The 27,604-nt window shown below is 43.0% G+C and overlaps 2 protein-coding genes across 3 annotated transcripts in view; one reads left to right on the forward strand and one right to left on the reverse strand.

The window, feature by feature from the left end:
- Nucleotides 1-6,007, reverse strand: part of CCDC191 (coiled-coil domain containing 191) — a 299,595-nt gene extending 293,588 nt beyond the window's left edge. The window contains exon 1 of the mRNA XM_069635893.1: nucleotides 5,599-6,007. Within this exon, the coding sequence (XP_069491994.1) occupies nucleotides 5,599-5,691 (93 nt within the window). The 5' untranslated portion in view covers nucleotides 5,692-6,007. The remainder of the gene's footprint in view (nucleotides 1-5,598) is intronic.
- An 837-nt stretch (nucleotides 6,008-6,844) lies between these two features.
- The window catches only part of QTRT2 (queuine tRNA-ribosyltransferase accessory subunit 2), a 431,085-nt gene continuing 410,325 nt past the window's right edge, over nucleotides 6,845-27,604 (forward strand). For both annotated transcript variants that reach the window (XM_069635894.1, XM_069635895.1), the window contains exon 1: nucleotides 6,845-6,932. The gene's annotated coding sequence lies outside the window, so the exon portion shown is untranslated. The remainder of the gene's footprint in view (nucleotides 6,933-27,604) is intronic.

Below are 27,604 nucleotides of genomic sequence, written 5' to 3' on the forward strand. Positions count from 1 at the left end.
CACTGTTTTTGGCTCTGTGTCTCATTGGGACTTTTTCCCCCGTTGCTGCTTTGGTATACCTCATGAGGTCATGAGGTAAGTACTGGGACGAGGAAGAGTGGACGTGGAGGTAATGCTTTGAGTACTGGTAATCTTTATTACTCCTAGTCCTACTCCTCCTCGTCACAGTACTGACGACCCTCCTCACCCTCTCTGCGGGGAAGGCCCCATGCTCCGGCTTGGTAATATGAAACTGAGTGACATGGCTATGGGGGAGAAGTTATAGGGATAAAAAGAAACAAAAGAAGGTCCTGTGTCGGAGGCAGGGGCCTCATGAAGATTGTGACAAGGAAGAGTAGGACTAGATTACTGGTAAGTAATCAGAGCAGTACAAACAAGCGCTAAAAATGCATAAAGCAAGAATTGAAAACGCATTATTTTCTGTCAGCTCTAGATGGATTTGTGTTCTTTCATCGTACATCCATCTCTAGTGATGTAGTGGAGGCATTGACTGTGCCAGACACTGCAGACTAAGCGTTGAAGCCATTTTACAGTTAAATTCTGCTTACCTCTCAGTTGACCTGTGCTACTGAACTATTGTGACATTGCAAAATGAGAAAGACCAATTGTCCCTCTAACTTGAACTATTATGATTGTGTCCGATATCCCTGAAAACCACTTGCATGCGTGTTGTCAGTGGTATAATGCAGCCCTTGGTTTGCTTCAACCCTGGTGCTTGCACTTTGAAGTGGCCTGCCCAAAATATAGCACAATATTTATTGGATTAAATGTTTTTCTTGTTATTGTTATATTGTATGTTGATGAATTAATATGATTGTATTTTAGACGAATTTGTTTGATGCATTCATTATATGAATTTATTGTAAAGGTTGATTATTTTGCCATGAACAAATACAAAAAATTCAAAAACAGTACGATACAAAACTTCAAAAATTAAGGAAATAATGTTAGACATTACCATTTTCTAAAAAATGTGTGAATGCTGCCGATACGTTCGTGGCTGTTGCACATGAGGTGCTTAAGACTGGGGTTTTCCCCCACGCTGCCAAATAGTTTCTGTTTAGCGTCAATTCAGTCAATGACTCACAGCTTTTGAACGCCCTTGCTCCAATTTGAAATGCATACAAAACACCCAAGGAGTTTAATGGCAATAAAGAACGTGCAGGTAAAATTGTTTAACAACTTAATGAGAGAACGGACCAGAGATGCAAGTTTATGTAACTTTGAAACCACCCACAGTACATTTGTGGGAGAATGATTGGAATCTATTGTGATAAAAAATGATCTCATAAATAGCTATTTATGTATATTCTGTAAGATCTTGTGGACACGATTCTATCTTTTGTAGAAAATATTATAAGCAACTCGGAAACAATGTTATGCATGGAAACGTTACAATATTTTTACACTTATTGGAACTTTTGCATGCGAGATTTAAAGCTGTGGCAAAACTAAAGAACAACGATCAGAAAAGATCCCATGGGTTCTGGAAAAAACAAGCATGCAGACAACAGTCCCATCTAAGACCTTACAAAACAAAAAAGACGCATCCCTTAGCAATAAAACAGAGCTATGGGCTTGGTTACCGCAAGCTCTGATCTCACACCGCAAGAAATAGCCATCCCTGAGAGGTGACCCAGCGACAAGCGACATGATCGAGGTAGGCGAAAACCAAATCACCTTATGTTCCTGGAATACCCGAGGACACTCACATCTGATGGCACCAGAGGGGCCTAATCTCGGTGAATTCGATATCATCTGTCTACAGGAGACTTGGTTACAACAAACACCAATGATGGAAGGATATCAGATCATCTTAGCCCCAGCAGCTTGGGGAAGTAAAGGCCGGCCAACATCAGGACTGATGATAGCCTGTCGCAATGGATCCGCAGCCTCATTGGAAAAAACGCTAAACGGCAAATCAATCAATGTTAGCAGTGCTCGTCTCCTGGCAAGGCATAAACATCTCAAAAACGGACCAAAACCAAGCCATAATAGTCAACTTATACTGGAATCCAGCAACAACAACTGCAAAAAGATTCATCAGGCAATGTGAAATCTTGTTTGATGTAATCACGACTGAATATCCTGTGGCAACTATATTGATGTGTGAAGACTTCAATGCCATATGCAAGGATGAAAAGAAGGTAACATCAGTCCAGCATGCATCCGCAAAACGAGGCAAAGAATGGCTTAAGTTTAGCAAATCGCATGGGCTGCATAACTTAGACGATGTATTTCCAGCAACAGATAGAATATCGACGTGGGAGCGCCCACCTTCTGCTTCAACTATCGATTACATCTTTGTATCTCAGCCATTACTATACATCGTTAAATCCTTCAACGTGCATCGTACGTCGTCAAGTGATCACAACTTGCTCGAAACTGCTTGGCAAATAAATATCAAAAAGAGCAAGAAATTCACCACACAAATTGAGCCCACTGCACAAGGCACAAGATTAAGAATAAATGCTGCAGACATTACCAAAGTGACTGCCAAGTACATCGCAAACAGGCATCCAGAAGCTAATAATGCCATTGATTATCAACCGCTTTTGCTCCCCCATATGCAACGAAAAAAAGGAAACGGGTTTGCAACAAGAGGAAATACTAAACATGTGTACAATAAAGAGCTAGTCGAGAAGAGGCGCGAGTATAGAAGAGCTCTACGAGCAGCCCTTAAGATCTCGAAAACAGACGTGTCTGAAGAAATCAAAGCCATAAAAAACAGGTACAAAACCTGGGTAAGATCTCACAGAAATAAATTATACCAGGCAGATGCCGAACAAATAACCAAAGCCCTCATCACCAACAACAACAGAAACTTCTGGTCACTAATATGTGACGCGGATAAAACGTTAGACAATCAAATCCTGAATAATATCAGTCAAGACATCTGGGAAAACCATTTTGAAACAGTATTTTGTTCAACTGTAAGAGGGCCTTTGCAAGAGCCACAATGTGACGGTGTGAAGTGGGTCAATTTAGAAAAGGAAGAGGACATTCTGGACTCCATCAAGAAGCTAAAAAACTCTAGAGCCCCAGGCCCAGATGGCATTTCCAAGGCTGAATTGAAAAGCCATCCGGAAGAATGGGCCAGCTTGCTGAGTGCCATCTTTCGACGGTGTGCCGAAACCCGATCCATCCCTCATTCATGGACCAAAGCTATCATCATCCTGATCTATAAGAAAGGCTGTCTAACCGACCCAGTGAACTTTCGCCCGATCGCCTTACTTGATGTGATGGGTAAGGTATACGCCTCACTGCTAATGACCTGATTCCAAGCATGGGCAGCTGCAGCTAAATGTAACGATCACTTCCAAGCTGGCTTTAAGAAAAACGCAGGCACGACATGTAACATCTTGGCATGTAGTACGCTAAAAGCCAAAACTCTGCAAAACAAACACCATCTGTTTGTAGTATACATTGACTTTACGCAAGCCTTTGATCGTGTGGAGAGACAGTTACTATGGAACAAACTAAAAGCCTGGAATTGTCCTGAAGCCATATTAGCCCCAATTCAAGCGCTACATCGTAATACCTCAATGAGAGTACGACTGAGCCGAGAAGGTGACCTATCAGCTGAAATCAACAGTTCACGAGGAGTAAAACAAGGGTGCCTGCTGGCCTCAACACTTTTCCTCACATACATTGGTGACATCCAAGACATAGAGAAGACAACCAGGGCCTTTTCGCCCAAACTAGGTACATCGCAAATTGGTCACCTCTTGTATGCTGACGATTTCACAATATTTGACCAGACAGAAATTGGGCTTCAACGGAAACTTAATGCCCTACAAGCGTATGCCACGACAAATCATCTCGAAATTAACACGAGTAAGACAAAGATCATGATTCTCCAAAATTGTGGGAAAACAGAAAGTAACTTCAAATGGCATCTGGGTGAAACTAAAATTGAGACCGTCACAACATTCCAATATCTTGGAGTGACCATGGACAGTTCAAGGCAAGAGTCCGCCATGCAACTGGAACTACACGCAAAAATCAAGAAACTAGCTGCTCAAGCCAAAGTCATTGACGGCAAATATGGAAAATTCTCTCTCATGCCCACGATCAATTTTTACAAAATGAAGGTGGTGCCTGCTGTTAAATACGGCATGGAAGCAATGCCTACGATTCCAAAACAAGTATGGTCTAAGCTGGAAGCATTCTTCTGGCGCAAAGTGTTACACTTACCCAACTCCACCCCATGGGTAGCCATCAGGCGAGAACTCAGCCTACAATCAATGGAATGTACAGTGACTTGCAACTCCATTATGTTATATAGGAAATGCAGAATGGCCAACAGCAAGAAGGTCTTCAGGATGCTGAACTCCGAAATGGAGACCAAAGATTGTATCATGTTAAAAACCTGGCAAGATGAAAATCAAGCGATGTTATCCAACATCTCATCAAATGAAGAAGAACTCATTAACAACCCATGTAAAATTCTAAGAAAAATAAAAGACGATGATTGGGCCTCCACAATTGACAATGCTGCGAAATTGAAACTCACTCGCCACCTACCAAGCAACACGTTAAAACGAAACGAGTTGCAGAGCTATGTAAAACAATTTCCAAGCAGACAGGCCCGTACCCTAATTTTGCGAGCACGAACGAGATTTTGCACATTCGAGGTCAATCCCAATCAAATGGTTGCCGATTTTGTGTCTACGGTTCTAATCCACCAAAAGAGACTCTAAGACACCTGCTCATGGTATGCCCAGCTACTGCCTCCATAAGACAACATTATCTATCGCGGATAGTAGGCTTTGACATTCTTGCCGAAGAACACACATGGTGGTGCCGGCTCATTGGTGGCGAGAAAGTAGCATGGCAAATCACAATGGCCAAAATGACAGAATACATTGAGCAAAAATTACTTAATAACAAAAGTGCCAATCCAGTACTCAAACAGTAACATATTCGACGCACCAATCTAGATTTTGATTCATCATCTGTCTCGTGTGTCAAAGTCTTGCTTCCTTCTTCACATTCGAGAGTAAACAGTGTATTGTAAAAATCTCTTTTGATTAAACAAGAAAAAAGAAAAAAAAAGCTGTTGCACAACAATCTGTCAGTGTATGAGACCTCCACTGATGGGCTTAGAAACAGTAGAAATGGAATAAGTCCCGTTTCATGGTATCCCTTTTGCCTGATGTTGTGCATAACTTGTTTTGGGGGAAGGTTGGGGAAACATAATTTATTAATAGAAATATGTGGGGTTCTAGTTTGACTTTTTGAAAAAGGTGTTGGAGAAATGAAAGGGGGTCATGTCATCATTGTCTTACTAGTGGATTGCTTTATATTGAACTTTTGTTAGCTTAGATTTTTGTTTATGCATTCATGCTGGTGTATCATATTACTTTTTAAATATTTGTTATCATATGTGTAATATTGTTCCGTTTGAACACCGTTCCTAACTAATTTAGCATGCCATTTTATTCTATTACTCGCTTATTTATAATCCGTTTTCTTCTTGATACTTTGTATACTATCATATTCCATTAAAATGCCCTCTGCCACTGCATTGTCTGCTGGGTAAACTTCACATAGGAAAGACTGGAAGCAGAAAGCTGCGGCAGTATCGTGACTTACCTTTGCACCCTCCTTCTTGGTGTGCCGCTTCCAGTGGTACAGCTCCGGCCTCTTGTTCTTTCCATATGACATGTCTGTAGTCCTCACCAGCATGCTCCTGGGACACCAGGCTGCAAATGTCAGAGTTAACCGGTCACCCAGCTGCAGGGCCCAGCCTCTGGGCCAAAGCCAACACTACCAAGCCGTCTGCTGCAGGGTCAGCCCAGAGGCAGTGCAGCAGGAAAGAGGCACCCAGCTGCAAGCTCATCAAGCGTAAAGTTCAAACTCGGGGACAAATCCGGCATTTAATGGTCCAGAAAAAGTCCAACACATCCTTTCAGCGTGCTCCAAAACTGTCCTGCCAAGATCAGGGGAACTTTTACTATAACCGAAAACAAGACATCGCTATCCTGCCACAGCTTGGCTGCGGCACTGCATTACTGGGTAGTGTAGTCTGTAAACGGACACGCTTGGTATTAGTCTAGGCACCGCTAGGCATGTGGGACTACTTTTCCCAGGAGACATTTTACAACACGAAGCGTTGGACCTGTCGCCATAGGAACTGCAGAGCCCTGTACTTGTAAATAAAAAAGGATATTACAGTAAGTATTTTGTGTGTGGCAAAGGAACTCTGAAACGCAGACGATTCTTTTTCAAGACATGTTTTGCATAACAGGAATACCCTTTGAAGCTATATAACGATAGTTACGAGTGTAACTATATGGTAAAAATAGGTGTATTCGTTGTCACAGTAATCTTAGTCAAAAGCATGAAACAACAACTAATTCAAGTCAAAGCAAAACTTTCCGAACTGTGTACAAATGTAATCAAAGAATCTATATAAAGAAACACGTTTTGGCTGATATGATCCGGCTTTGAAATATATATTATTAACATTTCTGACATGACTGCCCTGTTTTACGCTGAACTCACACAAACCAAATCTCACTTAAAGATGGCGCCCGTGTAACGCGGCTGCAATGGCAGGGGACACAAGCGTGTAAACCAAGCGGGCATTTTAGAGGCAACAACCATATAGCGTTGTATTAGTCATTGGTGTGGAAAAATGCTTTCTAAAATAAACTAATCCATTTCGTAGCATCGGCTTTACATTTGCCGTTTCCGTGATGTTTGTTGGTGTCTTTTCTTAAATACGGTCGGCAGTCTACAGATGGATACTGTATTTCATTCCCGTAGCACGGAGACGTTTTGCATTTGGTCCGTCGTTTATGTCTATCCTTTATTCTACAGTCTCCTTTCTGTGTTACTATTTTCTACCTTCCGAGTACGAATTACAAACAGAGGCTAATCCGATTGGTTGAGTTTATATCTAGCCAGGAAGAAGTTGAGTGCACGTGAGTTTGGGGGTGAAAAGCAATGCATTAGGGTGCGGGTTCATTGAGGTCTATCGTTCTGTGGCTACGGTTTAATTGCATGTTATGATCAATTTTCCTTTTTTAATAGTCACATAAGTGAGCTTTCGCGTGAGGGAGCATTGGTGCACAGTTGTCCAACGCAGCAATTACACGTTTTCCCAATAATACTTAAACCATGGCTGCCAAGTCCCCCCTGTCACGTTTGGCCTCTTCACCCAGATCTGGCTTTAATCAAGGACACTTTGTAGGGGGCCCTATTGTTTTTGCATTTTTTAAAACGATGTTTTGTTTCGTTTCTTGTATGTTTCAGCCAGCAATGGGAAATTTATATCAGCTGTCCAGTAGGGCGTGCTGTGACGGCCACTAGACATTACTTCTAGTTTTGCTTTTCCTCATAGAATGGATCATCGGCCTCCCTCTGGGAACATCAAACGGCTTTTCTCCATCATGGCTCACGGGTGAAACTTGGCCCCCACACCCCCCCCCCCCCGACCTATTATCAGGAGGACTCCACCCAGTGGCCAATTCAAGGCAAAGAGGCTAGTGGGCAGGTTTGACAGAGGGGCATGGATGCAGAGCTTGGGAGATGTTAATGGATGCACTAATCTCAGCTGACATCTCTCTCTCTCCAACCCTCGCACTACACCCCTTTCCTGGTCTGACCATGGCCCTCTGCCCTCTCATCTGGAACTTCATGGCTCCCCGGCTAAGCCCCTGCCTGGACTACCAGTCTCCTTCTCCGTCATTTGACCGATGAAGCAAGTGTCTAGCTGCTTTTGCTGCCTCTTTCATCCTCCCAACCCCTTGTATTGACTCTCACAGTGACTCGGCCCTGGCTAACCTTCACCTCTCCAACACCCTTGACATATTTGCCCCTGCCATGAGGATCTGCTTGAAGCCTGCCTCCAAGTGCAACATTCCGACCTTCGCCTTGCTGAAAAGCAAGTGGAGAGTTGCAGAACGGAAGCGGTTGGCTCTCTCGTACACCTTTTGACAAACTGGCCTGTCGCATGCTCCAAAGGCATAACAGACTCTATATCCGTTCCAAGAAGCGGGCCCATATCCAAACTTGCATCTCGAGGACCACCACCAACACGGCTGAAATCTTCAAAATCTGTAAGGAACTTGCCAATCCTACAGCACTCTCTACTTCTCTTCCTTCCCAGGCCTTCTGCATGGTTTCGACTTTCCACTTGACAACCAAAACTCAGGACATTCTGTCCTTGCTCTCCTCTTCCCCCTCCATTCTCCACCTGAACTCGGGCCTCCTTTGGCCCCTCTCTCCCCCTCCCACTTTTCTACTTCTCACCCATAGCACTGGATGAGGTACCCAAGACTGTTTGCTCTGAGAAGGTCTCCTCCAAATAGGTGCTTCCCTGCTACTCTAGAACTATCGGGGACAATATTGCCATCATGGCCTCCTCTTGGGCTGAGTGCTGCAACCACTCTTTTGCCACTGGCTCCTTCCCATAACATCTGAAGCCCTCCCTTGTGCACCCCCTCTTAAAAAAAGCAGTCTGCGGACCCTTCCTGCCTGGCTAACTACTGCCCTATTTTCACTACCCCCTCCTTGGGCAAACCAGTGGGGACGTTGGCCATCCCCCAACTAACTCATCTCACTGAAGCTGCTTGCTGTCTCCACGACCACCAGTCTGGCGTCAGAGCAGCCAGAGGCACGGAAACTGCTATCCTGAACATCTGTGACGACTTGCTCTCAAATCTTGACTCTTGCTCTCCTGTTAACATCCTCCTTGAACTATCCTCTGCCTTTGACACCGTCAATCATGCCAAACCGGCATCGCAAACTGGGCACTGGCTTGGTTAACCTCTTTCCTTTCAAATTGGCTCTGCCATGTTCAAATGGGCCCTTTTCTCTCCTCTACCTGACTCTCTTCCCGCAGTGTCCATCAGGGCACTAACCTCTTGCTATGGCTTTGAAACATCTACCTTGCCCCTCTTGCCGACTTAATCTCCACCTTCTCTCCTCATTTCCAGTGCAATGCAGATGACACACAGCTTTGCTTTTATCTGCCCTCCTCTAACTCCCCTCATTCCTGATTGTCTGACTGCTAATCAGGCATGGTGTGCTGCTAACGATCTCTGTCTTAATGCCAGTTAGACAGAGCAACGCCTGCCCCTACATTCACATCTCTACTCTCTGGCCGCTCTCCTTGGGGCCCCATCCGATCACCCTCCTGTGAGGTGAAAAACCTCGGAGTCCTCTTCGACTCCTCCCTCTGACCTCATATCGTGAACCTTGACAAGAAGTCCCACTTTCAGCTTTACCTCTTTAGAGGCATTCTCCCTTTCCTCACCTTCCCCCAGAAACTCAATATCTCAAGAGCACTGGTTCTCTTTATGCTGCACTACTGCAACAGTCTCTTCCTCAATCTGCCGCTTTCCTCCTTCCACCCTCTTCAACTAATCCAGAATAGGACTGCAAGACTCATCCTTGGGCTGAAGCCCGTGGACTGCATCTCTCCAGCCCTAAAATCTCTCCACTGGCTTTCGGTGGCTGCAAAGATCAAATTCAAGACCCTCTGCATCATCCACAAGGCTTTCTGGGGCCTGGGACCATGCTATATCTAACTTCTAAATCATGGTGCATGCGGACATATCACTTGATCTTCTTACGGTTCATCCGGAGCAAGCAAAGAAGAAGGTGTATATGATGGACTGGATTGATACCAGAACTCAGTGTCTAACTTATAAAGACTTTGATTCTACAATCTTTGGTCCCAAGCGTTTTCAAAACATTGCCTCTTATCTATGCTTGGCACCATCTGCTGCCTTAAGAACTGCCATTCTTCGCTTGAGGCTTAACATCTGGCCCACCCGTGAGGTTAAAACAAGAAGAAAACAAATCTCTTCTGACCTCAACTGGTGTAGGTTTTATAAAAATGTACTGATTGTAGAAACTCTTCAACACATAATATTGGACTGTCCAGCACTTAGCACTTTAAGAAGATTGCAATTTGTTAATCACTTTGCGTATTTTGCACAACTTGATCCGAGAAATAGATGGGTCGCCTTGGCAGCCACTGAATGTATGAGTATAAGAATTGCAACGATTAATTTTTTACAGGCCTTGAACTTGGAATGATGGTTTTACAGTATTCTGTGAATTTACATGGTTTTTTCTTATGTGGATTTTATGTTTATGAACTTTTCTATTTTGTATAAATTGAAAAAGTTGATGTAATTTCAACTATATTCAATAAAAAAAATAATAAAAAAAAATCTAACTTGCCTCCCTAAATACCTCCCTGCTAGAGTCCTTCAGTCGTCTAGCTCTAAATCAGCAGGTCAAACGTTTCTCCAAGTGGAGAGTGGGGGGTAGATCCCTTTCCTCGGCAGGAGCCTCCCCCTGGAATGGCCTCCCTGTCCCTCTCAGACTTGGACTGGATCTCATTAAGTTCTGGAAGCTCCTCAAGACTTTCCTTTTCTCCTCCTTCCCTCTTCCCCTCCCCTGCTAATTCCCCCCTGCTGTTATGACTCGCTGCCTGGTCCCTTAGGAGTCTTTGTGGCCAGGCCCCCGCATACCAGTCTTCCGCAGTATCCTCTTCCCAGCACTTTCCTTCGGCACCTTTCCCTGACTAGCCTACTCTACCCCTGTTCTCTCACTTTGCCCTCACCCCTGCCTCCCTACACACTTGCCCTCCATGTCCTCGCAAAGCACTTACCCTGCCTCAGTCCTGGGGCTTCCCCCTCTGCACTTTGTTTACTGCCCTTGCTTGATCCGACTGTCACATGGCTTAGTCGGACCGTTTCTTGTTGTTTATCCTCCCCTGTTCTCCCTCCCCTTTTGTCTTGTGTTGCCTGGAAACACTTTCTGCGGTATAGGTACCATACAAATATTCAATAGATAAAATGATTGTCATGAGAGAGGCAATGATGAACTTGTGACATTCAAACTTTATACCGCAGACCTAAAAAAGATTCTAAGAGGTGCATCCCGATTAATCATTCCTAAAAAATCAGAGATGTGTATCTTTTATTCAGCATTCACTAAGCTGTAAAAAAATAGTACAAACCCAGCGACAGAGAAGCAAGAAAAACAATGTATAAACATCAGTCTACCAATCTTCCCTTCCCATCTGCTGTCTTTACCTTTCACTCCAGTCACCCCCATCCCAATACCACCATTTACCACCACGTCCAAGCACCCACCACCATGTCGTCTTAGCCCACTAGTGGAGAATACAGATTTTCCATACTAGAAAAGTCCTGGTTCTGTTTAAGACACTAAGGCAAAGCATGCTTCTCTCAATTGAATGCGAGCGAACAGCATCTTCAAATAGCAAATGTAAAACGTCAATGAAAAATTAACTCAACTACATTTCCCAAAACACTGAGGAGAAATGCATAGTTTAGTCTGAAACCATGTGACTATCCACACCAATCGCAGCATGTTCTGGATATAAACAGTCCCTTCCAGGAACCAACGTCCGTTTTGATGCGAAGCCGGATTCCCGAGAGCTGGAGAGACCCCAAAGTGCCGCTGTTACGTGACTGAGCCTGTGTTTGTCTTTGAGCCAGTATTGTAGCGTAGATCATATTAAACCGGCCTTGAGCTTAACGGGAAGCCTATGTTTCCATTGTCCACAAGGCTTTCTGGGGCCTGTGACCTACCTACCTGCAACGCTCCCTACCTAAATACTTTCCCTCATGAGCCCTCCTTTCATCTACCTCCAACCTTCTGCGAGTGAGCCGGTTCTCCAAGCAGAGATTTGGAGGGCGATCCTTATCCTCAGCAGGTTCCTTTCTCTGGAATAGCCTCCCTGCCGCCCTCTGTCTTGAGTCTGACCTTAAGTTTTCAGAAACTCCTCAAGACCTTCCTCTACTCTGCCAACATAGTCCTCTGCACACTCCATCTCTCCTTCCTCTTCCTTACAGCTTGCTGACTGGCCGCCTGGTGTACCTCAGTGTACCACCGGTCCCAGGCACCCCTGCCAGTCCTCTCTCGCACTTGCCTCTGGGCTCTACTCCCACCTAACCTTCACTGCACTTATAACAACCCAAGAGAGTGGCTCTCTCTGCATTTACCCCAGTCTCCGCCAACTGGGTGCACCTGGACCTCCCCCTCCCTGTTGACCTCCCATGCACTTTCCAAACCCAAATGCAACGTGCCTAATGATTGTCTGTTCTCCCATATCTTCTCCCCTTAATTGCACTGGTAAAACTGCAGAATCGACGTCCGGCCTAATTGCTGTTCATCAACTGATTGAATGTATTTTATGCACTTACACTACCTGTGCAGACTATTATCGTATCAGAATCTCAAGGTCTCTGAGTGACTGTTGTTTTTCCCTTTGTATCCACCCTCCTTGAGCGCCATGAAACACTCATGTGGGTAGGCGCTATATAAACAAACAATACAATATAATCTACAATAAGTAGGTGTCGGCTGTGTTAGAGGAAAGGACCCGGTGACGTGTACGTGATGGCCATCTTGAAAACAGGCGATATTACGAGGACATTCTGCAGCGGTGTATGGGACGGCCATAATTAGGACAGGCAGTGTAACTGTCGGAGTCAAATGCTACACGGCAGTGCAAGCATCGTTTTCTATTGTTACACTTACTATTGCTGATTACGCAATTGCCATATCCTGAGGAAGGCTTTCATTGAATTCATTTGACAACACCAGTTATTTTTACACTTATGATAATTTAATAATAACATTACATAGTCAAACCAACCTCATTCTGGAGGGACTTTCATTTTTAGTATTTGGCTGTATGTTAATTAAGTCACAGTTGACTTATCCATAACAATTATAGTTATGCACTATATCGCCATAATATGCAAGGAATAACAGTCCACCCTCCTCAGCCGTTTCTGGCCACAATTGGTGAACCTTCCATTACATGGAAGGAATACTGGAAAAACGATATTGATACTAATGACAATGGGACTTTCAGAGCTAATAATAAAAAAAAATTACATTCCTTGGGACCAGAGGGGCACAAAGTGTACAGAGAATTGGTTTCTCAAATGATTGAAGGGGATGAGGGGGATGAGGGAGATGGTGACAGTGCAGATGAGTATGAATTGGCGATGCAAGCACTGGATCTTTATTACCAACCCGAGACCAACGTAGCAGTCAATAGATATTATTTTTATACCAAGAAGCGAGTAAAAGTGTGGATGAATACGTCAATGCACTGAAAAAACTAGCTATGAGTTGCACTTTTGGTAGAGGTGTGACACAAGATGAATTGATCCGAGATCAAATTATTATCACACAAATAGTACTGTAGTACAAGAGAGACTTTGGAAGTGTGGTGATCCGTCTCTGGAGAAAGCAAGAGCCATTGCTAAAAAAGTTGGAACGTACTGTGACATGCAGCAAAGCCATCAAGGATCGTGAAAATGATATAGGAATAAAGATGACTAAAATTAATGCTGTAAAAGAAAGTGAAGTACCTAAGGAGATGAATTCAGTGAGAAACAAAGAGTGGATCAAATATCCAGCAGGAAGGAAGGAGGAAAAGAATATTAAAGCAACATATACAGGAAGATGTTTTAGGTGTCGAAAAAAGGGACACTATGCCAATTTGCAACATTGCCCAGCCTTGAACAAAAAGTGCTCCAATTGTGGAATGAAAGGTAATTTCAGTGCTATGTGCAGGAATAAAAAGAGCAATTCTAGAATAAAGTGTATACAAGAAGATGAAGACGAAGATAAGCAAGGAGTGGACATAGTGATAATGGTGAAGAGTGACGGAAAGAAGACCACTCCTAATTGATGGCATATTGTCGGACCTTACAGTAGATTCAGGTTCTCCATACACGATCATGACAAAGGAAAGATGGTGAGAGTTATGTTCAAAGGGTCTGAATCCTGTTTTGAAGAAATCGGACATTAGAAACCCTGGTGCCTTTGAGGGTTCAATGATTCATATATTGGGATACAGACTTGTGTAAGTTGAATTTAGAGGGAGAATGGCTGAAGTTAAAGTATATGTAGCTTCTAAAGGTGTAAATGTGTTGGGTTGGGAAGATAAAGCCAAACTGCAGATTACATTGAATGCTGGTAGTGTGGAACCAATTTCCATTGTAGTGGCCAATAATGAAAAGGATAAGTCTAAAATGATGGAGTCTAAATATGGTACAGGTAAAGAGAGAGTTATTCCCTAATGTCTTCAGTGATAAACACAAGATTCTAGTGAAACCTGATGTTCAACCTATGACGCATGCTGTAAGACATATTCCCATAGCCTTACGGGAGGATGTTAAGACAGAGCTTAACAGATTGAAAGAAGAGGGAGTGATTGAAGAGGTTGATGCATCTGTGTGGATATTTCCCATTGTGTTTGCTCGAAAATCCAATGGCAAAGTTTGGATATACATGGACCATAGGGAATTGAAAAAAGCTATTGTAGAAAAATATCCATTACCAGTTATTTCTGAAATGCTGAATTTAATTGCTGGAGTTATGTTCTCAACCATTGGCTTATCAGCTGTTTATCACCAGATAAAGTTCCATGATAAGTCAAAAAAGTTTACTACATTTATTACCCCGTTTGGAATGTACAGGTATGCTAGGATGACATTTGGTCTGGCCTCGGCCACAGCGGTATTCCAAAGAGTTATGTCACATTTGTTGGAATGATTCCTGGTGTATATGTATTACAGAATGATATATTGGTGTGTAGATTGGGCACAGAAGAGCATGACTAGAGGTTGTGTACGGCACTGAGGAGACTAGAAGAGAGAGGTTTAACAGTAGAATATACCAAATGTAAATTTGGTAGTGGAGACATTGATTACCTAGGGCACACCTTATCTGAGGGTGGTTATAAACCTAAGTACAGAGCCATGCAAGCTATAGAGAGAGCACCTTATTCATGCACCAAAGATGATTTACTATCCTTTTTAGGATTAGCAGAGTATTAGAGCATTTTGCAGAAATAACCCAATCATTGAGAGAAATGATGAAACAAAATGTAAAATTTACATGGAAAAATGAACATGAGAAATGTGTAGATAATATTAAGAAATGGTATCCTGGATGCACTATTAGTGGGTTATGTACCAGGAAGGAAGTCTACAATTACAGTAGATGCTAGTGCTAAAGGATTGTGTGCTGTGCCATCTCAAAATGATGGGGAGAGAGACAAAATAATTGTATTTGCTTCTAGGGCTATAAATGAGACAGCCAAGGTATTCCGTGATTGAAAGAGAATTACTAGTGTTGTTGGGGATTAGAACACTTTAGACAAAACTGATCATAGACCGTCAGTAGAAATTTTAACTGTCAGAGGGATCTCTAATTCTACACCAAGGATTGCCAGACTAAGTCTCATATTAATGGAATATAACTGTGAAATTGAATATTTTCTGAGAAAAAGGAATTGTATTGCTGATTTTCTATCTAGAATACCTTCTGAAGAGAGCATAACAAGGATGAGTACAGGAGAGATAGAGAAGAATTGTTAGTACAGGAGAGATAGAGGAGAATTGTGAGGAACAAGTGTGTAGAATTCTTGAATTTGAATCTAATGCACAAATATGTGGTGTACTTAAGGCGGTGAGGGTGGAAAGAAGCATGTCCAGAACACAAGAATTTGGATCAAAATTATTGAATGCATTATAAATGGATGGCCTAATGAAATTGGTGACGAGTTCAAAGGTTACTATGTAGTCAGGGATGAATTCACTGTTTAAGATACTTTTGTGATGAGGGGGAAGTAAAGGGGGTACCGCCTGAGGTATTAAAGAAGGAGATAATAAAATTGGCTCATGAGGGCCATCGTGGATTGTCAATAACTAAGAGGAAAATTAGAGAGATGTTTTGGAGGCCAGCTATGGACTTGCATGTTGAGAGAAGTTCGCGTCAGTGTGTAGCTTGTAATAATTGCGATTACAAATATGGTTATCAAATAGTTTCCTTTTAACTTCTATTCCAGTTCCTGAACGACCATGGATGGAGTTGTCTGTTGATGTGTTGGGTCTTTATGAAGGTCTAGGACATGGTAATAGATTTGTGTTGGTGTTAGTGGACAGATATACCAAGTGGCTTGCCTGAAGTAGCTGTCATGGATTGTGTTGCTACAAGAAAAGTGATTGAGGTTTTGGAAAAAATATTCAGAAAGGAAGGTGTAAACAAAGTAATTATGAGTGACAATGGTTCACAGTTTTGCAGCAAGGAAATCAATCAGTTTGTGGAGAAGATGGGGTTTCAATGTAAATATTCATCTGTGTATCACCCAGAGAGCAATGGCATGGTGGAAAGGTTGAACAGGGTGATTGGTGATTGTATACAATTGGCTTTAGCGAATGGATTAGATTGTAGAAAAAATCTCAGTGTTTTATTATGGAGTATAAGAATTATTCCACACAGTACTATCCCCTTTTCGGTTGATATGGGGCAGAGAGCCTAATAGTAAATTGTGCCCATTTTGGTTGAATCATAAGTTGGCTGTATCAGTGGTGAACAAGGATTTGGTGGCAGACAAGAAAAGAATTAGCTAACAGAAGTAAAAAGGGTACCACAGAGGTCGTATCACCCGGAAAGGTGGGGAATTCTTGTGTAGGACATTTGGTGAGAGTGAAGAAGGGTAGAACGTGTGTAAGAAGGGTGAATCTACATTTTCTAAACCTGTGAAGGTTATCGAGTGTTTTAAGAATGCAGTGAGAGTTGAAGATGGAACAGTTTGGAATTCTAACAGAGTTTGTAAGTTGTTGAGAGAAAGGATAGGGGAGAATGATAGTGTTGTGGTGAGAAAGTGGGATCATTGGGATTACCCTTGAGTGCTGAATAATCGTGGAAGTAGAGATGTGAGTGTTGATGCGGATGCGCTTGACAATGGTGTCACTAGCAATGAGGATGGTGACAAGAGTAATGTAGATCGTAACAATGCGTTCCTTCACTAAGCAGCAAAAGAACCAATATTGCCATCAGGTGGAATCTTGCAGCTCGTGATTACAATGCAGTTATATTTGAAAACCACATTTGCTTTATAATGCACTTCACGTTATTATACTTTGTTAGGAAAGCGACAAGTGCTTAACCAAACATTTTAACAGTATTATGCTTATCTCAACAATTGTTTCCACTTTTTCGTGGGTGGCATAATACATTGCCACTGTGTCTTTAATAGAACCATGACTTTCCTAAACGTTAGTATGGAAAATCAGTATTTTATGTCAAGACCAGAGGCTCTTTTCATGCCTGTTCAAAGGTTACTTACCACCAACGACAGTACCTTGTCGATTGGTTTAAAATCGAAGTTCTTGAAAACCGATTTGCCTGACCAGTCGCCCGCTTTCAGTATGTCTTCCAACCCTGAACGTTTTGGATGCCATGTGCTCAGAAGGCCTGTGTATCCATGTTCTGCTTCTTGCATGGTCATCTGACCCATCTTGCATGCGTCACACATGAAACTACTTTATTTGGCTTTGTCAACCCCATTAACAACTGAGTTACCCAGAGAGGTCTGAGATTCGTTGTCTCCTACTCGTAAACCTTGAGGCATTTGACTATGCAGAGCTTTGGCTGCTCTGGAAAACTTGGATAGGTCACTGTCACTATTCCTGTCTTGGCGCACCTTGCCATTTGATAGATCACTCCCTTCGGAGCATAACCTTTGTGGGAACCTTCTCGGGCTTTCACGCCCACAGTCTTGCTAGACAGGAGCTTATTATCTGGCCAGTCCAAGAGCACCTCGTTCACATCCCAGAGCTTGGAATATTTCAGAATTCAAGGCTTTGTGAGCCAAACCCCTCCATACCCCTTCTGATCAGCGGTTGCTTCCCTATAGCGCCCCCTTTATTGTTTTGTGTCCAGCTGAGACTGGAGATTTATTGATGTTTACTATCCTGTAAGCTTTCCCTTCTGACACTAACTCGGAGAGAAAGTTTGCTACTTCAACCGCTTCTGCCACAACAGACTTTTGGCCCCTCTCCATCAGCTGGATCAAGCTGCCAGGTTCTGAATGATGTAAGGTATCCTGGGGAGCAAGATTGGTGGCTCTGTGGAGAGCTCTAGGAGAATCTGGAACCAACCTTGCAGAGACCATCACTAATACTAGTCTGACTGCTTGTCTGCGGGCCGCTGTTAGCATATGCATGATCATGACAAACAGGGGTAAAGGCATATTCTGTGCCTGGCCCAAATTGCTAAATAAAGGAGTCTGTTGCTGCTGTTGCTTGACAGTTGAGCCTTGATGCAAATAGATCTGTCATGCATTATGCATCAGCCTCTGGAACACTTGGTTTTTCAGCTTCCAGTCGCTGGTGTCCTTCAGGCGTCTTGAGTTCCAGTCGGCAATCGTGTAAGTACTCTGCCTGTACTGAGATGTTCCTTTCTAGGCTGTACTGTCAAAAGTCCTTGGCTAGCTCTGCTAGTAGTCAGGAATGCGTGCCTTCTGGATGGTAGTTTATATGCCTTACTGCCGAAATGTTTTCCATTCTTAGGAGGACGAAGCTTTTCACTGAGCGAGGGGTCAGCGCAAACAATCCTGCTAATAGCTACAGGCAATTAATGTGATATCTCAGTTTTGTTTAGGACCACTTCGCTCCTGTGGTCAATGACCCACATTCTTGCCTGCTGGCATTGTATTGTATTATAACGTCTGGGGCACAACTGAAGATCACTCTCTCATTCCAAGCTGCCATGTCCAACAACCACTGAATCTCTTTCCGCGCTTCACTGGAAATCTGGGCTTCCTGATCGTAATACAATCACCTGCGCAAGTGTTGAATCTTCATCCCCTGGAGTGTTCGATAATGCAGCAGGCCTGGGAATATGGCTTAAATCAAGGATGCCAGCAATCTAACAATGCAGGCTGTGCTCCTGAGCGATGTCTTCTATTTCTCCACTGTTCCCGAAAATCTCTTTGCGGATCATGTGCATCTTGTGTGACAGCAAATTTAGCGATGCTTCAATCGTGCTCTCTGGGAACTCCAGGGCATGCTCTAGTTCTGACTTTTCCTAGTTTATCTGGAAATCTAGGTCTTGTAACATGGATGACACTTTCCAGACCTGCACCACTAGTTCTGCTTTGTCATGCGCTATGATTATTATATTGTCGAGATATATTATTAGCCCCGTATCATGCTTCCTGAGGTGACCTACTGAGCTTTGTGAAGGCCCAGGGAGCCAACGATAACCTGAAGGGCAGACGCATAAATTCCCACACATGTCCTTCCCAGGTCAAGCGTAGAAACTTCCTTTGTTGGGGGCAAGTGGAAACCCACAAGTATGCTTCCTTGAGACCAGTCTCCGGCTTAGAGCAGGCCTCTGAGGCGGTGGATACCTTCGATCTTGAAGTGCTTGTATACTAGAAATTCGTTCAGATTCTGGAGATTTATGACTGGTGTGACTTTGCCTTTTATTTGAACAAGGAGAAGATTTCTAGAAGAAGAATCTTTCTCTTTCTCTCTCTCTCTCTCTCTCTCTCTCTCTCTCTCTCTCTCTCTCTCTCTCTCTCTTTCTTGGATGAGGATGGCAGGCTTGAAATGGTTCTGCGAAGAACTCTAGTTTGAAATCTTACTGCCCGCATCACCCATGCATCATTTCTGATGTTGCGCTAGTAATGCAGTCGCTGGACTATTCGCCCCCTTCTTGATGTCTGCATGCTTGTGTCTCTCACCTGCTGGAGCTGACTGCTGCTTCTGAGCACCTCTACACACTCAGCCCCTTGCGCATCTTCCACGCAGCCGGAAAAAGTTGCTCATGCGTTAAAATAGCGTTGGAATCCTTGGGACCTTTGCTGGTAGAAACCTCGACTGGACAAGCAGTCCGGGCCTCACCCAGCCCTGTCGAAAAAAATGTTGTGTTGAAGACATGCTTCATGGATGTCTACGCTTTTTCCAGTGCTGTATCTGTCCCCACAAATTTTGCCAGCTCTTTGACAAAGGAATTCCAGCAGGTCGTCTGCCTTGTCACTGGCTTTGGTTGTCGCAAGGTCTGCCAGCCTGGCATCTAATTTAATTAGTGGATAGAGCGCAGTTGACATTCCTCGGCTTACAAACGGCGCTCCATTATTTTCGCTATTGGCTCAGCTAAGTCCAACACTTTGTCCTGGTAGTTTCGCCATGGGCTGTCTATCCCCTGTGTGGGGTCCTCACCGAATTAACCTAAAAAGGTAACTATCTTAGAGTCTAATGATGGTGTGGCTGCATTTTACTTCCTAGGTAGGGACTTGGACACACTGCTCGAAACCTCTTCCTGGACTCTTTGTCCAGGGGCTTGAGAATCCTCCTGCAGAGCTATTTAGTCACTTTTGGCACTGGCTCTCAGATTGAAGATCTAGGATCAATCAAATCTTCTGGGTCAAAATCTCCCTCCTCCCTTTCAGCCTCCGGCTCAGTTCTTCATGACTATCCTCTCTCGTATCAAGGTCTGAGTGCGAAGAGAGGTTTTCTACCTCTTCCTGCTCTTGTCGTCGGGCATAGGTGTGCTCCGTTCTGTGTTTCTTGACTGCGAAGGCCTTTTTGAAGGATCATAAATAGCTTTCGGCTACTGTTATCTTTGTTCCTGGTGTGGCCTCTGTGAGGCGCCCTTACCGATGCTTCCTTTGCTCGCCCCATTCTTCCTGTTCATGCCCCCTTGAGGGCTTGGAAGTTGTGCCTCCGTTTGTTCTCAGTGGGCCTGCACGGGCCAGAGGCAAGTGGACAGTGCCTCTCGCTCGGACTGTCTTATCTACTGACGACCCTATGACTTTCCTGATGGTCAGCATCACCTGGCTTTTCAGGGACGTGCTCTCCAGGTCTAAATTGTTAGATTCTGATATCTTGCTCAGTGTTCCAACACTTTGCTGTACTATAATCACTGTGTGTATGGACTGCATTTAATTGTACATTGCTGGCTAGGATGTGCCGCTTGGATTGTTCTTGGGCCTGTTAGGAGTCAGAAATGCGAGGTGGACAACCTGAAAGAGATTTTTCACAAGAAGTCATTTTATTAACCTCTATAGATGTGGTAAACGCTTCGCGTTCCCTAACCTAACGTGGGTTTCCCTGCCTATGAAACTAAGATTAAAGGAAAACGCTCTAATTAAAAAAGGTATCTGTCCCTCCCACTTATACATACAACAAAAGCATTTAGGTATTTATATATGGCTGTTGAAACTCAACAAAATAATAATTAAAACCAAATACTCTTGTAACCAGGGTTAGATCCCTTTCCCCAGGATTAAAGTAGAATTTCCATATAAAAGTTCCAATGGATAAATCTCATTTCAATAATCTGGTTTCTACTTCTAAAGGTAACACAAGAAGGCTCTTCCCAATTGCCAAGTTCTGCTTCCTTCACTCTTGCAGGGTTTTCACTTGGCATTGGGACTGTTTTATAATCCTACAAGTTCAACACTCTTCAGAATAAAGTTCCCACAAGCTTTGGTTTGTCTGGAAGAGTGAAGACAAAAGTCTGGGCCTCATTACGAGCTAGGGTGTAAATGGTAAAATTGGCAGTAACTGGGTCACTGCCAATTTTACCATTACGCCAAATTATGAGTTTTGGTTTTGAGTGGACGATTTACCTCTAGCAAAGCCCTGGAGGTAAATATTCCCACTTAACTCCCCAAAATCAGCAGAATTGGCGGAATTACTGCAGCGGTTATTCCGTCGCGGTAATTCTGCCAAAAAAAGCCACATTGGATCCGATGGACCCAAGATAAATGGACAATTACACCATCACCACCACTTGTAGTCAAGCGTACATTTTGCCTGACCAATTGGCAGTGATTTCTCAGGGCTATTTTTTTTTTAGAGGATTTACCTGCGATGTTCCACCTAACTCGTAATGAGGGTCTTTGTCTACATTCTTCCATTGAATATTTCAATAGAAATTCTCTTCTCTGAGAAAGACAACTGCTGCACATTTCTTCAAGGCATAAATAAGTTTTCAAACATTGACTAGCAGAGTTTGCTAATATTGTATTTATTAGCAAACTGACCTATTTGATTAGCAATGCTGTACTAATATTGTTTATATCACCAGAAGTTATTTGTACAGAAGACATGAAATGGGCAACAAAACAGCATTTTTGCATACTGCAGAAATGCGACATTAGTGAGAACAGTTAAGACTTGCAAATTCAGCTAGGCCTGCAGGTCAGGTAACTTAGTTTATCTATTTGATCTAAGAGAAATGCATTCAACCCATAGCAACGGATGACAAATTTAAATACGATTTCTGTAACATGGTGCATGCCACTACAAACCCACTTTGTTTGGCACACTGCTGCCACCCAGAGGCCAGCCATGCACAGTGAACATTTTCTTTGATATTTATTTCAAAGTAAATGTTAAAAGCCTTCATAAAATCTACTCGACTATGCGAGTGGGTGAAAAGACTTTGTGAGCTGTTGAGTGTTTGTAAAAAGTAAAAGGTTAGCTGCATGAATAGACAGAAATAAATAGATATGACAGAAAGGCTCTGAAAACTGCTTGTCCAGCTGTCTCCTGCAGTTGCCAATATATAATGGAATCATAAGCAAAGCGAGCTCTGGAAGCTAACTACAGTGTAGGGTATTGCAGTAGATCTGTAGATATACCAATTGGATGGGACAATTGATCACTACTTTGTGTAAACATCTAGTTAGCTTTGTGTATTCATTATATAAGAGGAAAGAAAGTAAGGGACTATGCAGAGTGGATGGCGCAGCAAGCAGAGAGCTGGCCAAACTAGGTGGAATTTTGTAGTTTGTGGTCATCTCGCTTCAGGGTAGCCGGTCTAAAGCAACAGGGTGATCGAATAGAATGTCAATGAGTATGGGATCAGCTCATGGGTTGAGCACCAGAAAGTTACAGAACTAGGTTTTCCATCAAAGGCATTTGATTGTGTGATCCTGTACATTTTCAGAAGCGTTCACTGATCACTATGAAGCATTTTCATCAATACAATTAAATATAGTTGACACTATGAGATTTAGATGCACTGACCTAAACTTGACTGTAAAACATGGAGATGATACAGTGTTTTACAGTGTCAATACTGTAATTATGCATTTTGTAACAACTTAAATTTTTAGGAATGGAATTACATGACTGTCTTTAAAAAATATAAAGTTGCAAGGCATAAAATAAGCAGTGTCGCATAGCACTTTGCTCTGCAATTCTGTAGGTTTGCTAATCAAGCTATTTTCACTTATGTTTTTAGATGGTATATAAGTTGTATGTTCTTTTCTGAATGTTTATAATGTATGTATGGATAATTTGATATCTTTTTTTATATTTTAATTCCTTAACAATAAAAAACAAAGTTATCTTGTTTTTTAAATGACTTAATTGAGCTAAACATAGTTGCAACCTTAGATTTCAAGGAATGTTCCTATAGACAGAGATAGATGTGTCAATATTGAACATATATTTAGAAGTTTCTTCATTTATTTGACAAGGACCTTCCGTTAGGATACCCCACTAGGTGTGAAATATATACACCCACTGGAGGCTGTCCACATCACTCTTGGATTTTTCTACCAGAGAGACAACTCTGAAATAACATGAAGAGAGATTGAGCTATGTAGCTCTTTGCCTGCCAGGACAAACTCCCTTTGTTTATATTGCTAATCAAACGGACACTTATGTAGCAAAACTAGCTATTTAAATTGCCCTGTTCAATCAAAACACAGCTAGCCCTGCATTCCTCTCTTGCCCTCAGTGCTCTCTTCACTCTTTTCCCTGTTTACTTCAAGTGCTAATGGAGGGATAGTGCAGCAGTAATGTTCTCCTTCCCTCTTAAGGGCCAAAGACCTGTGTGGGAGTGCAAGGCAAGAATTGCATTTTTCTTTTTCAAATAATTGCAAACCAGAAGTAAATCGGGATGATACTTTTTAGTGATAATTTTATTAACTATATCCTGTCTGGCAAAGACCCGTAAGTGTTAACTCCGGTGCTGCTGCGCTAGCCTAGCACTTAATACACTCACTTTCACACATTCAGACAGCAAATCAATAAAGTCCAACAAACGCGATAATTATACAGATTGCCAGGGAGATACTTAACTGTCATCTGAGCATCAAAGAAAGAGGACATTGGTTCCGGGAAACAGACTGTTTATATCCCTACGTGTTGATTGGTGTGACAGTCGCATGCTTTTGGACTACTCATTTCTCCCCATTGTTTTGGGAAATGCAGTTTAGTTTTTCTAACTGTTTTACATTGGTTGTTTGGAGATGTGGTTCTCTGACATTAAAGTGAGAGAAGCATAATACGAGCCTCCGGGCTTGACGTAGGATCAAGGAGGATGCATCCTGTCTGTGAAATTATAAGCAACAAAACACCCTGTGCCGATTCGATCTCCACTTCGTCACGCTACAGCCATACCTCCCTGACACTGTGGCTACTCCCAGGAGGCCCTGAGAAAGTGATGGTGGTTCTGGCATCTCATAGTGAAGGCCGTTATCTTCCCCTACCCCCCACATGCACCCTGTGAAAAACCTTAGGGTGTTTCACGACTCAGTCCCAGGGATCCCTTGTTCAGGTGGGCAGGGAAGGGTCATTGCTATTGGATCTCGACCCCTGGGGTGGACAAGCGAGGGAGGATCACCTGGGTAGGGGGTCCTCGGGGAGTGGGGAGGAGACACCTGAAGGTGAGACATGGTATCCCCATTTCCTGACAGCTATTTACCCCACATTCCATCCACCTTAATGGGATACTACAACTTCCATAATTCTCATCCTTTCTTTGTCAACCTGACTACTGGTACGAGGAAGAGGAGGACTGAAACTTGGAAGATTACCGCTAGTGATCTGCAATGGCTCAGACACACACACCTAAAACACATTGACAATCGAGTGTACAAAGGTGGAGCTGTAAGGGAGGCATGGTACCACAAGTAGAACACTGACACAAAAGGTACAATTCATAAAACCTTTATTGAAGTTTCAATGGGGTTGGAGAAACTCCTACTTTGCCCTATAGCTAGGATATCATCAAATAATAAACAAAACAGTCCTAGCAAAATGGCCTACACTAACAAAAACCTAAAGCCTGCCCTATATCTTGTACAACAATGTGAAAAGGAGAATATGTATGCGAAGGAAAGTCAGTGTTCAAATATAAAGAATAAATGTGGCTGAGTCAGCTCTCCTCCCCACGTTGGACAGCACGGAGTAAGGGGGTCCTTGTGGGCAAGATGACATACTCTGGCTCGGGCTCTTAACACAAAGGCAGGTCAAAACATGGATTCAGGCCCGCTTGGCCTTCCACGTTAAAGTCTTACTTTCAAATTTCCAAATCACAGTTCACCAAAAAAAGTTCATGTCGGGCTCAGACCTCTTAAAGCAAAAGTTCACGTCGATCCCCCTCTGTTGGGCTGAGAACTCTTAGTTGCACAACACTTGCAGGGATTTCCTTACACAAGCTCAACTCTTATCCTTTAGGGGTTCCCTTCCCCTAACTTATTACACTTTCAGTCTCCCTCAGTCAGGCTTGGACCATTTCCTGATGTCGAAGACTTTCGAATGTGAGTGGATTCTTTTCTACAAACCTCTGCAGAACCACTTTGACTTTCCAGCTTTCAACTCACACCTCTGTTATTTGCCCCAGTGCTTCCTGGTCTGGGTGGCTCACTGTATTATGCACCAAAGTTCAACGTTCAGCTTTTTACTTTCCCCTTCACTCAGGGTTAATTTCAATCACCTTGCTTTTACAGTTGGCTCATTTTATCGCTACAAACGTTTCACCTTTCACAGAGACTTTCTAGTGGGCTATTTCCTTTGGCCGGGCCACTCCATTACTCAGTAACACTGACTTTACAGCTAACGTTACTTCAAAGTTCATTTGCAAGTCTTCCTTTCATCGCGTCTTATCCACAAGCGGGCAGACTTCAATTGTGTGATATAATGTTGCCACTTCAATTTTTCTTTAGAGCACACCGGTTTCTCATGTCGCTTGCCAACTCACTGGTCCTGTTTGTTTCTATACTGTCTTTACTGTCTTCCAGGTTATGAGTCCAAGTTAGTACCACAGGTTTGGCCTCCCTTCCCCAACTCTGCCATTCACGCGGGAGGGTTGCTGGCATCCTTGAAACACAATGCAGCCTTCTTGTTTGGGATTCAGTTTTTTCCACGTATCATTCACAGCCTTTTGCAGGCAACAACCGCCTGCAGGGAACTCCTGGGGTTCACCACCCAGAAAAATTTGCTTTCAACAGAGAGTTGTGGAAAGTCCACCATCAGATATGTGACAGAAAATCAAAAAGACAGATTTTGATAAAGTATTGAGTTACACGGTTCGACGATCTGCTGGTCAGAGGGTAGCCGCCATGTGGGTCTCGCCGATGAGACATGTACTGGCAGTGTTACAAACACTTTCACTGTATTGCGCATTACAAATAATGTTTCCAAAAAGGAAAAATGTATAGCAGTCATAGTATGTCCCAAACTCGTTCCTGCAATGTCCGTGTCCCTCACTTTTGCTGAATGGTAATTTTACTGAATCTTTTTACCTCCCTTTTTTTGGTACAAAGTAGAGGGGGCAGGGGATGGTCTCCCCCCTCCTTTTTGTGGTAAAAGAAAAGAGGTAGAATTGTCGGTAAAGTTGGCATTCAGCAAAAATAATTCACCAGAGCCTAATAGATCCGCAATGTCCCCCATAGGCCATCCTGGGAACAATTACTGATTTTCAAACAGTTTCTTTATTTGAAGAGGGTATTTGTAGAGACTGAGCAGGAGCAGGCAGTTGCAACAACTTTGTAGTGTTAATGACTGTCAACTAGCACTGTGATTTGATACCTTTTGCGTTTCGGGCGCCAAGTTACGGGGTTCAATTTGCTTCCTGCAACATCAAAAAAAGTGACTCACAAAGTACATCTATTTTATTTTTTTAAACAATGATGTCTTGGCCACGTTATTTGTTTAAGCATCTGCACTTTTTAGTTTGGACTTTTAGGTGTCGCTTATGACACCTACAAGTCAAAACTATTGGATTGAAGTACAGATGGGGAGGAACAGAGGTTTGACTGGGAACCAAAAGGCCCTTCCCGGAATCACATATAAGGAGGGAAAGAGTGTGTAAGTGTTGTTTGGTTATGTACCCATCCATTGCCTGGCCATGACCATGCTAATCCCTATGGCCATTCCCACCCATTCCTGCCTCTGCCCGCCCAAAGCACCTCCTCATTGAAATTATTTCAGCTCGCATTTCCCATCAGACTTTACATTGAAAGTGCCTGGCAGTGTTTGTTCAAAGCAGTCTTCTGAGAGTTAAAGACAACTGGAGCTGTAAATACACTGTTTACTAGGCCTGCTTTTAGCCACTCGACTTATAAGCACTCTGCATGACCTTCATTGAAATCCTGTTATAAACGAGCATTGCAAAAGCAACTGAAATACCGTTTAAAACAAGCATTGACAAAGCCAACATTTTTGGCTTGTGCATAGTTTTAAGCTTTTGCCAGCCACTGATATGTTCAATACAGGAAACTGGCAGCACGTCATTGATGTAGTGTAATAAGACATAATGGTTTATGTTCAAGTAAAGCTATGTAGCACGCCTTACAAATCTGCTACTTGGCACTAGCATCGAAGAGACAATTGAGGGTGTTTATGTAACGTATGGGGCGTGTACTAGTAGCTTTGGGTCTTATGCAGATGAATGTTATACTGCACTTCGAACAGTGGGGTGTTATGTTATGTTATGTTGGGTTTGCTATAACGCAGCCTTTGACATTTACATTGCATCTTTTGGTGGA

This window comes from Ambystoma mexicanum, chromosome 7p, assembly GCF_040938575.1.
Source record: "Ambystoma mexicanum isolate Mex_15411 chromosome 7p, UKY_AmexF1_1, whole genome shotgun sequence".
Taxonomy (NCBI): Eukaryota; Metazoa; Chordata; class Amphibia; order Caudata; family Ambystomatidae; genus Ambystoma; species Ambystoma mexicanum.